The sequence below is a fragment of the Melospiza melodia genome, chromosome 9 (genome assembly GCF_035770615.1).
Source record: "Melospiza melodia melodia isolate bMelMel2 chromosome 9, bMelMel2.pri, whole genome shotgun sequence".
Lineage (NCBI taxonomy): Eukaryota > Metazoa > Chordata > Aves > Passeriformes > Passerellidae > Melospiza > Melospiza melodia.
Genome location: NC_086202.1, coordinates 31955989 through 31971794, shown reverse-complemented (window position 1 = coordinate 31971794; position 15806 = coordinate 31955989). Strand labels below are relative to the sequence as shown.

Sequence of the window (15806 nt, the reverse complement as noted above, 5' to 3'; positions counted from 1 at the left end):
GAGGGAAGCTTCAGTGGTGTTCAAGGTGGTGTTGTTTTAGGAAATCAATGGTGAGCTTGGGAAGGATGATGCTGCATGTACAAGGCTGCAGCTCAGATCTCCAGAGTCTGTTGTCCATCCCAACCCAAGCAGAGCCGGTTTTGTGCAGGAATTTGGGCACTGAATGCCATGCTAATGCCTGGTTCTGTGTTTCCCTCCCCAGGAAGAAGAATGCCAACACGAAGATGAAGTAGAGCGTTTCCTACGCTGGCCGCACGCCGGTGCCGGCTGGGTAGGGACGGGCTCTGCCTCTGGCCAAACCCATCGCAGGGACAACAAGATGAAGCCAAGGAGGAGCTTCCCACCGCGCTGGAGCCGCAGTGAGTGCTGCCCACTTTAAAAAGCCCATGTGCCACCGTCCCCGGCGAGATGAAAGAAGTGGTGCTGTGGTCACCCGAGGAGGTGACCGGCTGGCTGACGGACAATGCCGTGCCGGAGTACTGTGAGCCCCTGAAGAACTTCACCGGGCGGGACCTCATCAACCTGACGGAGGAGGATTTCAAGAAATCCCCTCTGTCCCGGGTGTCTTCCGACAGCGGGCAGCGGCTGCTGAACATGATCGAGGGGCTGAAGATGGCTCACCACATGGAGGCTCACAAGAACGGCCACGCCAACGGGCACGTGCGCGCCGGCGACGCCGCGCGCCAGAACGGCTTCGGCGCCGCGCTCAAGCTCAATGGGGGCATCCCCAACGGGTTCAAGAAGGAGATGATCAAGATCCCCATGCCCGAGCCGGAGCGCTCGCAGTATCCCATGGAGTGGGGCAAGACTTTCCTGGCTTTTATTTATGCACTTTTTTGTTTCGTCTTCACCACGGTGACTATCTCAGTGGTTCATGAACGAGTGCCTCCCAAGGAGGTGCAGCCTCCCCTCCCAGATGCATTTTTTGATCGCTTTGATCGGGTGCAATGGGCTTTTTCTATTTGTGAAATCAACGGCATGATCCTTGTAGGACTGTGGTTTGTTCAGTGGCTGCTCTTAAAATACAAGTAAGTAAAACCTTTTCAACACTTGAGTGCTTCTGGCAGCTTTTGGAGGGCAGATGCTGGTTTGCACCCAAACAAAATGAAGCTCCTTGTGATCTTCTTATGTCAGTTTTCAAAGGTGAGGTAGCATGCAGTGTGAGCTGCTTGTGCAGAAGGCAGAGGTCCAAATGTTCCCTAAGAAACTGAGCAACACCCTGAGTGTTTAACTCAAACCTTTTTCATGGGTGAAAAGTCATGGATTGGATGAAATGATGTTCTGAACTCACTGTTTGTTCTGAGGGAACACAACTCATGCTCTTGTGAAGGCAGCTGTGAACCAGGATCCAAGGGAATGGCTGGAGATTTAGGTTGGGTTTCAGGGAAAGGTTCTTCCCCAGAGGGTGCTGGCACTGCCCAGGGAATGAGCACAGCCCTGTGGCTGCCAGAGCTCCAGGAGGATTTGTGCAATGCTCCCAAGGATGTATGGAGTGGGATTATTGGGGTGTCTGTGCAGGGGCTGGAGCTGGATCAATGATCCCTGTGGGTCCCTTGCAGCTCAGGATATGCCATGATTTTAAACCCAAGGGAAACAGCCAGAGGAGGTGGTGTGGGATTACCCCCAGTAAGGAGGTGTGGGGTTAGTAGGGCCATCCCAGGGGTCAAACACCCTGTGGTGGAGCTGAGCAGAGCCTGTAGGTGAGGAACAGCAGAATCCTTGGAGGTTTTGAGGCAGTGAGATGTGGGTTGAGATGATTTAACATACATATATTGGTGTCACTGGCAGATGTGAAGGTTCCCCCTGCCGTGTCCCCATTTGCTTTGGGGTGTCTGTTTTTATTTATGTTCTAGAATCACAGAATGTTTGGGCCTGGAAGGGACCCTAAAGGTCATCCCATTCCAACTTCCTGCCATGGGAAGTCCCCTTTGGAAGGGCCTCTTCTGGTGTTAGGGGAAGGTGCCAGAGCTTGGTCAGTGTATGCACTGATCATGGAATGTTTGAAGGACCAAAACGCCTCTTTTCTATCCATGAGCAGAGGGATGAAGGTCTGAGAGGCCCAAGCTGTGGCCGAGCAGCAGAAAGGGAAGAGGAGGAGAGGAACAAGAGCCCAGTGAGGTGGCTTCATCTGGAGAACCTTGTTCTTGTGGCTTTGGATGGGGCACACCGAAGGGGTGCAGACTCAGCGCTGCAGAAAAGCTGAATCCCTTTTGTGGTGGGGTTATGCCCTCCCTTTGAAACTTCATTCAGGAATAAAGGGAGGGCATTGGGCCAGATGGGCCTTCCTCACTTCTGCTTCCTCATCCCTGGAGGTGCCCAGGGCCAGGTTGGACATTGGGGCCTGGAGCAGCCTGGGACAGTGGGAGGTGTCCCTGCCATGGCAGGGGTGGCACTGGATGGGCTTTAAGGTCCTTTCCAAGGCAAATATTCTGTGGTTCCATGATTCTGATGCTGTCCATGGCATGGGCTTGGGCTGGTGTCTCTCCAGAAGGCAGGAGCAGGTCTGGCAGGGCACTCTGGAGCTCAAGGAAGCTGCTGAGGCAGATGAACTTCCCTGGGAAGCATTCCCAGATGCTGTGGGAGAAGCACAGTGCCAGGATTGTGTTTGGCTCGTGGGGCTGAAGGAGCAGCCTGCCCCTGCTGAGGTCTGCAGAGCTGGGATGGAGCTCTCTGGTCCAGGAATATGTGTGGAGGTTGCACTTGCTGGCTCTGAGTCTCACACTCACACAAATCCTCCTGGGAGAAAGGGAAATATGAAGCTTTTAACATTTATTTTTACTTTATATTAAAGTGAAGAGCTCTCTCAGATTTTCCCAAGTTAAAATATGCCAAATCCAGCAAAATCAAGTGGTAGTTTTAATTAAAAAACTAAATTCAGTGCTCAGAGAAATGCTTCTTTGGTCTCTCAGAATATGGTGTTGCTCAGCCTTTAATCCCCAACCCCCTGTTTGCCTTAATGTTAAAAAGAAAAAAACAGGTTTGTGTCTGATTCTAAAAGCCACAAGGGTGAGATATGAGAGGAAAAATTCTGCAGAGGAGAACCTGTGGAGTTCTGGTTCTAAAAGCCACAAGGGTGAGATATGAGAGGATTGTGCAGAGGAGAACCCCTGCTCTACTGGAGTGGTGCCCTCCACACTTAAATTTCAGTTTGTGGAACAAGATGAATAATTATCATTCTTAACTCACAGCTTTGCCCATGTTTACACCAGGAGAGGGAAGAAAAGGCCTGGAATAGTGTGTTACAGCAGGGAGTGCTCCAGTGCAAAATGTGTTTAGCCTGCAAGAGTTGAAATTTTCCTGATAAACCAAGGCACTCAAGGTGTTACTGATCTGGCACTGCAAACTCATACTGCTCCAAGAGTGGAGCACTCCAGTTTAATAACCATGCCAAAAGCTCTGAAAAATTTAAAAGGTGGCCAATTTTGACTTTTGAAAGAGCTCAGCTTGATAGGAATATAATTTTTTTTTTTAAAGTGAGCAAAACAGCAACAACTGAATTCCAGTGCCTGAAGGGAAATTCTAAGAAAGAAGGAGAGAGACTGGGGACAAGGGATAGAGGGACAGGACACAGGGAATGGCTTCCCAGTGCCAGAGGGCAGGGATGGATGGGATATTGGAAGGAATTGTTCCCTGGGAGGGTGGAGAGAGCAGCCCAGAGCTGCCCCTGGATCCCTCGCAGTGCCCAAGGCCGGGTTGGATGGGGCTTGGACAACCTGGGATAGTGGAAGGTGTCCCTGCCATAGCAGGGGTGGAATGAGATGATCTTGGAAGGTTTCTTCCAATCCAGACTGTTGTTGGATTCTGTGAATGCCAGAACCTGCAGCTTGAAATGGCCATGAGTGCAAAGAGCAGTGATTTAAAATGAACCAAACCCCACAGGGTCTGTAGCCAGTGGCACACAAAGGGTGATTGCTGTAATTGGATTGACCCCAATTTCTGTAACCCTGGCAGTGATCTCTCCTTAGGATCTCTCCAGAGGCTGCTCCTGTCCTGGTGGATGTGCCAGGAGAGGTTTGATTGTCTTTCTCTGAGGTGTTTTTAGGTGTTACCCCAGTGGGGCAATTGAGGGGCTGGCTGTCCCTCCTGAGCCCATCCTTTACCCCAGGTGCTCGTGCTGGTTTTGCAGAAGCACCTCACAGTACCCCAGATGTGCATCTGCCCTCTCTGTGAGCATCAGCCCTCACTAATAAATGTCTCTGCAGCTGTGGCTGCTGAGTGGCTTCCCTGCAGACACCCTGTCCTGCAGCCAGCCCAGCTCTGCATTTTTATTGGGGAGCTTTCCCTGCTGATGTGAACTGCTTCCTGCTCAGGAAAGATGTGTTCTCTCACTCCTCTGGGTTACACAGGAGATCCTTTGTAATCACTGAATTGTGTGTCAGCTGGGATAACCTTACTCCTTTTCATCCCACAGTGAAAATCCTGTAACTTTATCTGCTGCCTCAGATAGGAAATCAGTGACTGGCCACAGCTGATGGAGGGGTGTGGGGCATGAAATTCCCTATTAAAGTCTTCAGCACCCAATCTGCACAGGATTCTGCATCCTAACCCTTAGATTGCCTGTATTCACCTTCAAAGGCAGTGTGAGCTGTGTTGCTCCTGTGTTCCTGGAATATTTGTGCAGTAGTTCAGCATTCCCTGATAGTGTCACGAGTTTCCAAAGCCTCAGGAGAAACCAGCTGCTGCTTTGTTTTATTTACCTTTGTGGATTTTGTTTCCCTCCTCATTTGTGGCTGTTTTTCCTCCCTGGCAGGTCTATAATTAGCAGAAGGTTTTTCTGTATCGTTGGCACACTATACCTGTACCGGTGTATTACCATGTATGTGACTACACTCCCAGTACCTGGAATGCATTTCAAGTGCTCTCCAAAGGTAAATTCCTCCTCATCTGCCTGTTTCCCCTTTCACCCTGCTCTTCCCAGAGCTGCTTTCTCAAAAAGTGTTTCTAAGGGACGGGATTTGCCCCCCTGCCCTGCTCAGGTGAGGGCCCACCTGGAATTCTGAGCACAGTTCTGGTGTCTCCAACATAAGGAGGACGTGGAATTGTTGGAGCAGGTCCAGAGGAGGTTATGGAATTGCTGAGGGCTCTGGATCCAGGCTGGGAGAGCTGGGAATGCTCAGCCTGGAGAAGGGAAGGGTGTGTGGAGACCTCAGAGCTCCTTCCAGGGCCTGAAGGGACACAGGGGAGCTGGAGAGGGACCCTGCAACAGGAACTGGAGGGACAGCACACAGGGAATGGGTTCAGATTGACAGAGGGCAGGGCTGGATGGGATATTGGGAATTAGGAATTGTTCCCTGGCAGGGTGGGCAGGCCCTGGCACAGCTGTGGCTGCCCCTGGATCCCTGGCAGTGCCCAAGGCCAGGCTGGACTTTGGGGCTTGGAGCAGCCTGGGATAGTGGAAGGTGTCCCTGCCCATGGCAGGGGTGGAATGGGTGAACTTTAAGCCCAAACCATCCCAAACCACTCTATAATTTTAATTTCAGAGTGCTGGTTTGGTGTGACAGGGACACCCTTCTGCCCTCTCAGTGGAGATGTTGACAGGTGCTGCAGGGCAGTGCAGGGATTCCCACCCTTCTCAAAGCACTGAGCTACCCAAATTCTGTGGCATTTTCAGCTAATTGGCATGATCAGCATGTTCCTGTCCCCACTGAAGCTGCTGAAGGTGTGCAACCTTTGCCATGTGTGAGTCACTGATTTCTAAATGAACACACACCTCAGTGTGCCAAACCCAGATAGGCTTTGTGGTTGAAAATGGCCCAGAGAGACTTTCCTCAGCCTGTCTCCTGCACATATTTTTGCAATTCTGGTAGCACAAGGACTTCTCACCTCCTCCCCAGCCCAGCCCTAACTCCCAGGGATAAATTGTGAAAGCCATGGCTGAAACAAGGCTACTGGGACAGAGGTGCTGAGCCTTGTGGTCAGCCTGGAAGGGTAATTCAGTGCTCAGGATGGAGATGGGACAGAGCTGGTGGTGTTGCATCCACCCCTGGTCACTCCAGCATTGCTGGAATCCTGGTCCTTGCTGCAATTCCTGGGGCTGGCTGTGCTGTGACGCAGCTGAAGCAGGAGAGAGGGCACAAGCACAGCCATAAATCAGCTGGAAGCTGCAAAAATCACTGAGGTACAGGTAATAAAAGCCTGATTGGACTTGATCCACGTGCTGAGGTACAGGTTGTAAAACCCTGATTGGACATGATCCATGTGCTGTCGTTGTTTTGGTGAGGATTGGCACTTCCAAACAAAGCTTTGGTTCCTCAGGGAAGTCCAGCCAGAACTTTTGTGGGTTTTTGAAAGATTTTGGAAAGAGAAATGAGTAGGAGAGGATCAGCACTGTGCTTGAACAGCCTGCTGCTAGGACATTAAAAAAGGGAGAATACCAGGTATTTATGGGCTGGAGTGAATAAATCTGCCTGTTTGGGGAATTTGGGGAATTTATGGCCTTGGCAAATCCTTCTCATGACTCAAGTAGAGACAGGCTGAGGGCCCTGATAAGATTAAGGAGTTTTCTTGAAAGCCCTAAATGTACTGGTGGGAAAAGAATAACCTCTCAACACCTTATTGAGTTCTGTGTGATTGTGAAAAGTGGGCTTTGGGGAGCAGTTTGGTGTTTGTGAGCAATTGTTAGCAGGAAATGTTTAATTCCTGCAAAGAACATGCTCCAGTCTGTCAGAATTTATTAATTTCCACTTCTTAAAGCAAGGCCAAGCTTTAAAATAAAAACCGTAATGGCCAGCCTGGGGTGGGGGGAGTCTGTTTCCTTTTGACAGTTCAGTGATGTCCATGAATTTTTAAACATCATAAAATGAAGTAAAGATGCAGCACCAAGATATGCATTGATCCATTAGTCCCTGCTTCCTGATGGGTCCTAGAGGTTCTCCACACATCCTGGTTGTCACGTTTTTTGTGGATTTGTTTAATATTTGGCCTTGGCTAAGAGCTGAGAGCAGCAAAAGTGTTGGGCAGTGCCAGCTGCCCTCAGTCACTCAGGGGAGGGAGCAGAGTGTCCTCTGGGAAGGACTTGGTTTGCTTGGATTTGCCTTTCCTTGGGCAAACTGAAGCTTTTCCAGGAATGCTCCATGAGCCAGTGCCATGGCTGGGGTGGGTCAGAGCACATCTGGGTGTGGAGGGAGATCCCTGTGTGGATTCAAAGCACAGGTCTGGCCCTGTGCTCTGACAGACAGCACAGATGTTTCTGTTGGAGTGGGAAGCAGAAGGAAATAATCTAGCAGGCTTTTCCAAGGCTTTGGGCTTTGGAGTGAGATGTTCCTCTGTTCATCAGATCCTGGATTTGGCTGTTCAGTCTGGGCAGTTCCTCCTGGTTTCTGTTGGATGATCACCAGTAGGGCCTGTGCTGTTACCAACAACGTGAACTAAATTAAACCTCGTTTATTTTAGAGTCTGCTGCCTCTTGAACAGAAGGAAAATCTCACCTGAGCACCAGCTACAAGAGGTGCAAAGCACCAAAACACTCCTGTCTCATTCCCAGTCTTTTTCCTCCTAGAAATGTGCTGCCAGCTTTTAGGAAAGGCTGAGGATTTATTTATCTGCTGGTTGATCTTGTGGATCAAAGCAGAAGGGGAGGAGAACTGTGGCACTCACATTCTCTGATAAAATCCCTTTGCCCAGGATTTTTCTCCTGGGAAGCTGAGAAGCCTCAGAGAAAAGGAAAACAGTTCTTACCTCATTTGCTTCTCCTGTGTTTTGCTCATGTGGAATGTGTTTGGAGATTGTTTACTCACAGGTGATTGTGTCCTTGGATTCTGGTGTGGGTTATTTTCACTCTGGACAACTGGGGCCAAGCTGTGTCAGGACTCTGGAGAGAATCACAAGGTTTTGTTATTAGCTTTAGAACATTTAGTAGGTATCCTTTTTGTATTCTTTAGTATAGATAGTATAGTATTCTTTAATATAATATAGTATTATAAAATACTAAATTGGCCTTCTGTGAACATGGAGTCAGATTCATCATTCCTCCCTGCCCCAGGGGTCCCTGCAAATACAATAAAGAACTAAAAAGCCAAATTGCTGCTTAAAACCATTGCTTTGAGCTGTGATGTTTCACTGTGCTTTTGTGTTTTGCTGTCCCACCAGCTCTTTGGAGACTGGGAATCTCACCTGAGAAGGATAATGAAGTTGATTGCTGGCGGAGGCTTGTCCATCACGGGCTCCCACAACATGTGTGGGGATTACCTGTACAGCGGCCACACCGTCATCCTCACCCTCACCTACCTGTTCATCAAAGAGTGTGAGTGCCCTGCTGCCCTCCCCTGCTGTGCTGCCTTCCTCTCTGAGGGGCTCCTGTTGTGCTCATGAGCATAATTCCAGTTAAAACATCTGTGTGCTCCATGGTGAAACAGCCTCACGCTGGGTATTGGGGAGAAATTCTTCACTAGGGTTTGGGTTGGGAGGGACCTAAAAGCCATCTCATCCCACCCCCTGTCATGGCAGGGACACCTTCCCCTATCCCAGGCTGCTCCAAGCACTGTCCAGCCTGGCCTTGGACATTTCCAGGGATCCAGGGGCAGAAGCCACAGTTTCTCTGGAAATCTGAACCAGGGCCTGCCCACCCTGCCAGGGAACAATTCCTAATTCCCAGTATCCCATCTAAACACAAGCAGGTTGATTTGACTGGCCAGGGTATTATATATCTTAATAAATATATATTATATATCAATATCTTCTATATCTTATATATATATATATCTTATATATCTTATATAAGATATATTATATCTTCCTCAAAAGATTTCATAACCTTTCTCATTTCCAAGGATGTCATTACCCCTGAGTACAATTTTAAGCTCCACCTTTAAGAGACTGATCCTTATTTTGTGATCTCAGCATTCCTGCTGTTAATGTGAGCCCAGGCACCTCTGTGGCAGGCAGGATTGCAGTCCATGACCTCAGCTAATCACTGCAGCACTCCTGATAAGCTTCCACTGATGAGTAACCCCTGCTTGTGCTTCTTTGTTTGCAGATTCCCCACGGCGACTCTGGTGGTACCACTGGCTCTGCTGGGCTCTCAGCATGGTGGGGATGTTCTGCATCCTCCTTGCTCATGACCACTACACTGTGGACGTGGTGGTGGCTTACTACATCACTACAAGGCTATTCTGGTGGTACCACACAATGGCCAACCAGCAAGTGAGTTCCTGCCACTCCTTGGATGCTCCTGCTTGTAGCCTGGGGTGGGGTGAGAATATCCAGGCTCACCCATGTCCTGTGGAGAGTCCCTCTCTTCCTCCCAACTATTGGGTTTGTAGGGGAGAAAGAGGGATCATTCATTGGGTTCTTGACCACAAAAAATATGGGAAAGGCTTCCCAAAGGCAGGCAGAGCTCTCCCACCCCTGGGTAACCTCAGTTTTTTGAATTCTCCTGAATTTGGGCCAGGTGGCTACATTTGTGACAGAACAACAAACCATTTAGATTCTTTTGCCTTGGTTTTGTTTAGTTTGGTGGTTTAGGCCAGCTGGGGTTTTCCTGTGCTCTATGGCTCTTTGCCACAGGTCCCTTGAGGTGCAGGAGGAGGCCTCACTAAAAAGGGAACTGGTTTTTGAAAGGGCTTCCAGGGGGTGGAGAGTTCTCCTGGCTGGTGAACTGGAGCAGTCAGGGAGGAGCTGACAGTGCTGAGGACGGTGAGACCTCCTCTGCTGGGCAGGGCAGGGTCAGCAGATCAGGGCAAGGTTCTTCCCCCAGAGGGTGCTGGGCACTGCCCAGGCTCCCCAGGGAATGGGCACAGCCCTGAGGCTGCCAGAGCTCCAGGAGAGCTTGGACACTGCTCCAGGGATGCCCAGGGTGGGATTGTTGGGGTGTCTTTGCAAGAGCAGAGGCTGGATCAGTGATCTCTGTGGGTCCCTTCCAGCTGTGCGTGTTCCATGGTTCTCTGAGAGGAAATGCACAAGTCTTTGCCACAGATAGTAGACAAGGGAGTTAACAGATATTTTTAGCTCCATAGCAGCACATTGGTGTCCAAATACTTTCTGTGCTCATGGTCAAAGATCTTTTGCTTATCTATGACATATGCTGGTAAGTACGTGTTAATAAAGACATCCTACAATGGTAGAAGATGAATTTATGTTGTGACAGTGCAGATTTTAGATCCTATCACAGAATCATCATGGGCTGGAAGGGGCCCTCAAGGTCATCCAGGTCCCACCTTGTTATTCCACTGGTTTGGTGCTGCCTGAAGCAAAACACCACAGCCATATTTGACTAATTGCCAATTAGGTGCCCTTTGATGTTCACTCTGCTTGGGAGGCACTGGGTTCTGTGCCCACACTCTGCAGCTCCTGTCTCACAACAGCTGTGGGTTCCACACACAATCCCGAGCATTCCACACTTCCACTCTGCTCCTGGGCTCCCAGAGCAGTGGTGCTTCCAAGATGGAAGTGCTGGAGTGCCCCCAGTCCTGCTGAGGAATTGCTTCAGCAGAGCTTTGGTGAGGAAATGTCCTGCTACCCTGAGCTGCCAGGCTGTTGGGAAATGCCAGTCCCTGGCTCCTTCCCTGAGCACACACTGGTGTGCTGCTCTCTTCTTCCTCCTGCTGGGGCTTGTGCCTGGCTTTAAAACTAAAAGCAACAATGGATTTATTTGACACCTGAGCTTGACATGGAGATGAAACTCGAGAATACGAGCCCTGTGTGTGCTTGTGTGCACACGTGTGCTCATGTGTTCCCTTTGGGGGGTGGATACAGGGATCCCTGGCTCTGGTGTGGATAATGGGCAGCAGGGGGGTTGGATGTGGTTGGGCTGGGACTTGCTCATGGCTGAGAGAAACAGAAGGTAGGTGGGAGCAGTCTGGGAGCATGTGGAGGGCAGGGCAGGGTTCTGGCTTCCTCCAGATGGGTTGGGATGTGCCCTGCTCATGGCTCCATGTTACAGTAAGGTAGAAAATGATAAAGGAAAACCTTATAAAATCAGGCCTGCTCTGGCTGGCCTGTCATTTATTCTAAGGGAAGCTAGCACTGTGCAAGTTCCCATGTGAAGGCAATCCTGGTGTGAGCAGTTTGTTAGCATAACAATCTGTTCCTGGGTGAAAAACAGCCAGCACCTGTACAAACTGTTTTCACACCATTAGATAGAAAAATTAAAGCTGTCTCTCACAAACAACTTTTCCTGCACATATTCACTGGGGGTTTTAGTGACCAATCAATACAGAATATAACTTGTTACTAACAAATAAATAATTGGCAAGAAAGCTCCTGACCAATTAGAGTCACACATGAGGTCTGTAAAACTGTACGAAAAGGAGTTATGTGACTAAAGAAGGGGCTTTTTCCTCCATGTAGAAAGTGGAGTAATTTGTAATGTATTCCCATAGCTGCACAGGCACACAGCCAGCCCCAAAGAGATTCTTGAGCCCCATGGAATTTCAGAGGCATTTACAGAACACATTCTCACAGAACATCCTGCTTTGGGATGGCATTTTCATTCCCAAAGGAGAGCAGACACCTGCTTTGGGCCACTCCTTCTTTCCTGTGGGCCCATCAAACAACTGAGATCCTGCAGGCAGGGGTGAGCAGGTTTGGTGTGTGGGATCTGTTTGGGAGGTGAGATTTTGGGAGCAGCAGGAAGCAGGACAGCACCTATTGGAATATTTTCCAATTTAGCCAGACAGGACGTGCCTGAGCTTGTCTGGCCCTTGGTGCTGAACCAAAGAGTGGCAACTGTGGTGTTTGACCCCAGAGACACCTTTGGCTAAGCTGGATCCTGCAGCTGGGCATGTGGAGGGAAGCCCAGGCATGCAGGAGCTCTGAATGGTGGGATGGAGCTTCCTCTCATGGAAGGTCTGCTCCTCAGGTTTTCCTCTGTGGAGAAGCTTTAAGGTGATGGTGAAGGAAATGAGTCAGTTCTGATGGAGGGTTTCGATCCAGAGCTTTATTCTGGCCCACAGGCCTCTGAGTGCAGCAACAGCTCCAACAGAACTCTTTGAACTGCATGGTTGATGTTCTTTTACCCAGGCCACCTCCCCAGCCACCTCAGGCAGCAGGACAGGAACTTTTCCACACCAAAGCTCTGCTGAAGCAATTCCTCAGCAGGGCTGAGGGCACTCCAGCACTTCCAGCTTGGAAGCACCACTGCTCTGGGAGCCCAGGAGCAGAGTGAAAGTGTGGAATGCTCTGGATTGTGTGTGGAACCCACAGCTATTGTGAGACAGGAGCTGCAGAGCATGGGCACAGAACCCAGTGCCTCCCAAGCTGAGTGAACATCAAAGGGCACCTAATTGGCAATTAGTCAAATATGGCTGTGGTGTTTTGCTTCAGGCAGCACCAAACCAGTGAAATAATGAGTAGGACGTACAAGGGAGGAGGGAAGGGGTTGGGAGCCACCACCAGGTACAGGAGAGGAGGTCTCAAGGGACAAAGGACACTTGGAGGGCATCCTTTGAATCTGCCTGTGATGGTGTTCACAGGGGTTCTTGGATGAGGGAAGAGATGAAGGCTCTGACTCCATGTTTCAGAAGGCTGATTTATTATTTTATGATATATATTACATTAAAACTATACTAAAAGATTAGAAGAAACGGTTTCATCAGAAGGCCAGCTAAGAATAGAAAGGAAGGAATGATAACAAAAGCTTCTATCTCAGACAGAGAGTCCAAGCCAGCTGACTGTGATTGGCCATTAATTAGAAACAACTCTATGAGACCAATCACAGATGCACCTGTTGCATTCCACAGCAGCAGATAATCATTGTTTACATTTTGTTCCTGAGGCTTCTCAGCTTCTCAGGAGGAAAAATCCTAAGGAAAGGATTTTCCATGAAAGATGTCTGTAACATCTGGCAATCACTCAGTGCCCTTTTGGAATTCCAGGATTGACAGTGCTGGGAGGGGAAAGCAGAAATGACTGACACACCTGGGAGGGAATTATCAGGGGAGGAACCTGAGGTTCTGAGGTAAACCCTGAAATCACAGCGCAACAACCACCGACAGCAACAACCACAGATTGGTTGAGCTCGTCACGGACGCGCGGTGGCGCGAACAAAGGACCCGCCCTTCAGCAATCCTCTTTTTGTCCTCCTTCCCCCTGCAGGTGCTAAAAGAAGCTTCCCAAACGAACCTCCTTGCAAGGGTGTGGTGGTACAAGCCCTTCCAGTACTTTGAGAAGAATGTGCAAGGCATTGTACCTCGCTCGTACCACTGGCCCCTGCGGTGTCCGGCGCTGGCGCGGGGCCGGCAGGTCAAGTACAGCCGCCTGGCGAGTGACACCAGGTAACAGCAGTGTCACCCCGCAGGACCTGCCCCAAGTGCTCACACCTCCCAGAGAAGATGCCATAAACAAACACCCACCGCTCCCCGACCCCTTTCTTTAGCAGCTCCCCCCTGGACCTGACCTGTTCAGTTACCTGGTAAGCACTGTGATCTTTTTTTCTCTCCAAAGGATCTGCGTTGGACAACAATAAAAGAGAATTTAACTGATCATGCACTGTTATACATTTCTTGTTGGTAGAGTTGGGATTTGCATTTTGCCCATCACCATTGTTCCTTTGTATATGATGCGACAACATAGATGAAAAAGCTTTTATATCATGAGTTCTGGTCTTTCCAGTCACGTCTGGGAACAAAGCATATTATTTTCTTGGGAAAACATACTTTTCATATCTCTTGCCCCAAAGATTGGGCTGTAAGCCATTTTCTAGCAAATGACTATATGAAGGTTTCTAAATATCTGCCTTGGGTGAAATCAAGAAATCTTTCTACCTGTTGCACCTGCGCTACAAATAAGATGATAGACACAGAAAGGTTTGGTAAATCCTGATTTTGTAGATTCTGCAGTGACTGACTGTGTCAAAAAAGTGCAAAAAAAAAAAAAAAAAGAAAAAAAAAACAAAAAAAAAAGAGAGAAAAAATGTAAAGTGATTTTCTAAGTATTTCCTAACTTTATTTTTCAAAATGTGTATGAAAATAAAAAAAATTAAATTTAAAAAGATTTTTACATGTCAGAGAATAGAGAGTTAAAAAAAATTTAAAGAAAATGCTTCTTGGGAGAGAGAGAGATTTGTCTATGTTTCTAGTGCCTTTCTTGTCTTGATTGTATGGTCAGTAGGCAGTCTTAAATGTTTTTATTTAAAATAAAGTATTCCATGAAAGCAGAATTATATATACTGTATAATTACTAATTTTTGCATTTATAGCTAAATTAAACTGGAAATTTGCTTATAATGTTGAAATTGCCACGTGTAGGGAAAAGCCTCCCACCCCACCAAATACAAAAGGGTCCGACCTTGCTCACACATTGTGGGCAGGTCAAGCCAAAAAAGAATCACTTTATTGTTCTACTTGGTAGCTGGGTTTTAAAAAGCAAAACAGCCATGAATTCCTGTTTTTTAAGAATTTTACAAATGATCACTGAGTGAACTATGAATGGTTTCTCCATCCCCTTATCGGAGTGTTGTTGAAAAACAACAAAGATAATCTATTTCTTTAAAATATTTGTGCAGAAACTGCATGGAATTCTTAAGTTTCCACTCCTACCATACATACTGTATGTTTGGGGAAGTCTCCTATCCTAAAACTTGCCAATGTGCAGAACAAAAATAGTTTTTATAAAAAAAAAAAAAAAAAAGAAAAGAATGAAGAAGAGAAAAATATATATATAAATATATATATATATATATCCATTCTGTATTTTACGTGAAGCAGAGTTATCTTCTGTAGGTTTTTTGTGTATTCACAAGGTGATATTTGTATTGTAAAACAACAATGGTGAAGGAAAATAAAAAAAGGCTTTTGAAAAATGTAGTTTCCTTTTATCTTCTTAATAATTCAGTTGCAATTTAAAGCTGGGTTTATTCTTCCAAACCTTGCCTTTAAGTTGATGTTATTGCACTGTAGGCCATCCGATGTGGACTGTATGGAAACTGCATTGATGTGGAATTGCTGTTGGGCAAAACAGTGCCTTAATTACCTGAAATAAATGCTATGCAATCGGGAGGAGCCTTCCTGGGAGCCATCTCCAGGCCTTGAAAAATCTACCCTGCAACTGCTGGGATGCAGCACAGGGCAGGGTGGGCATCCCTTCCCCCAGCAGCTGCCAGAAACAAAAAAAAGAAAAAAAAAATAAGAGAAGAGAAGCCAATTTCTGTGCGTCCGTGGCGGTGAAAGTGTCATTTTTTATTGTAATTCTTTTCCTCTTTTTCCCTTTCCTTTCCTTTCCTTTCCTTTCCTTTCCTTTCCTTTCCTTTCCTTTCCTTTCCTTTCCTTTCCTTTCCTTTCCTTTCCTTTCCTTTCCTTTCCTTTCCTTTCCTTTCCTTTCCTTTCCTTTCCTTTCCTTTCCTTTCCTTTCCTTTCCTTTCCTTTCCCCCTTTCCTTTCCCCCTTTCCTTTCCTTTCCCCTTTTCCTTTTTTCCCCTTTCCTTTTCCCTTTCCCTCTTCTTTTCTTTCTTTTTTGGGGATATTTTGTCTCTGCCTCTCTGCCCTGTTCCTCAGGCTTGGCCAAAAACCTGGAGAGCTGATGGGGTGCTGGTGCTGCTGCCTGGGGATGTTCCTTATCAGTTCTGTCTCCCTTGGAAGGATGGAGGGATGGAAAGAGGGAGGGTTCCTTGGGCAAGCCCTTTGCAACAGCATTTGCAGAGCTGGGTGGGAATTTAGGGCTCTGCTCTGCCTTCAGTTCTCTGCTTCTTGGGGCTAAAAGTCGGTTTTTCAACTGCCCAGCTGATTTTTGAGGTGATTTTTGAGAGATTTGGTGCTCCCAGACGTAACCCGAGGAGTAGATTTTTCAAGACCTGGCATCACGCACACCCCGAACCATTGACATAAGTAAATGTATGGATATATATGCACATGACATTAAATGGAATCTGCTCAA

The 15806-nt window shown here is 47.9% G+C and overlaps 1 protein-coding gene across 4 annotated transcripts in view; it reads left to right on the top strand.

Moving 5' to 3' along the window:
- Window positions 1-15806, top strand: part of SGMS1 (sphingomyelin synthase 1) — a 101904-nt gene extending 86098 nt beyond the window's left edge. For all 4 annotated transcript variants that reach the window (XM_063164087.1, XM_063164088.1, XM_063164086.1 and 1 more), the window contains 5 exons: window positions 203-1028; window positions 4751-4868; window positions 8089-8242; window positions 8975-9141; window positions 13033-15806. In XM_063164087.1, coding sequence (XP_063020157.1) covers window positions 409-1028; window positions 4751-4868; window positions 8089-8242; window positions 8975-9141; window positions 13033-13215 — 1242 coding nt within the window. In that variant the 5' untranslated portion in view covers window positions 203-408 and the 3' untranslated portion in view covers window positions 13216-15806. The remainder of the gene's footprint in view (window positions 1-202; window positions 1029-4750; window positions 4869-8088; window positions 8243-8974; window positions 9142-13032) is intronic.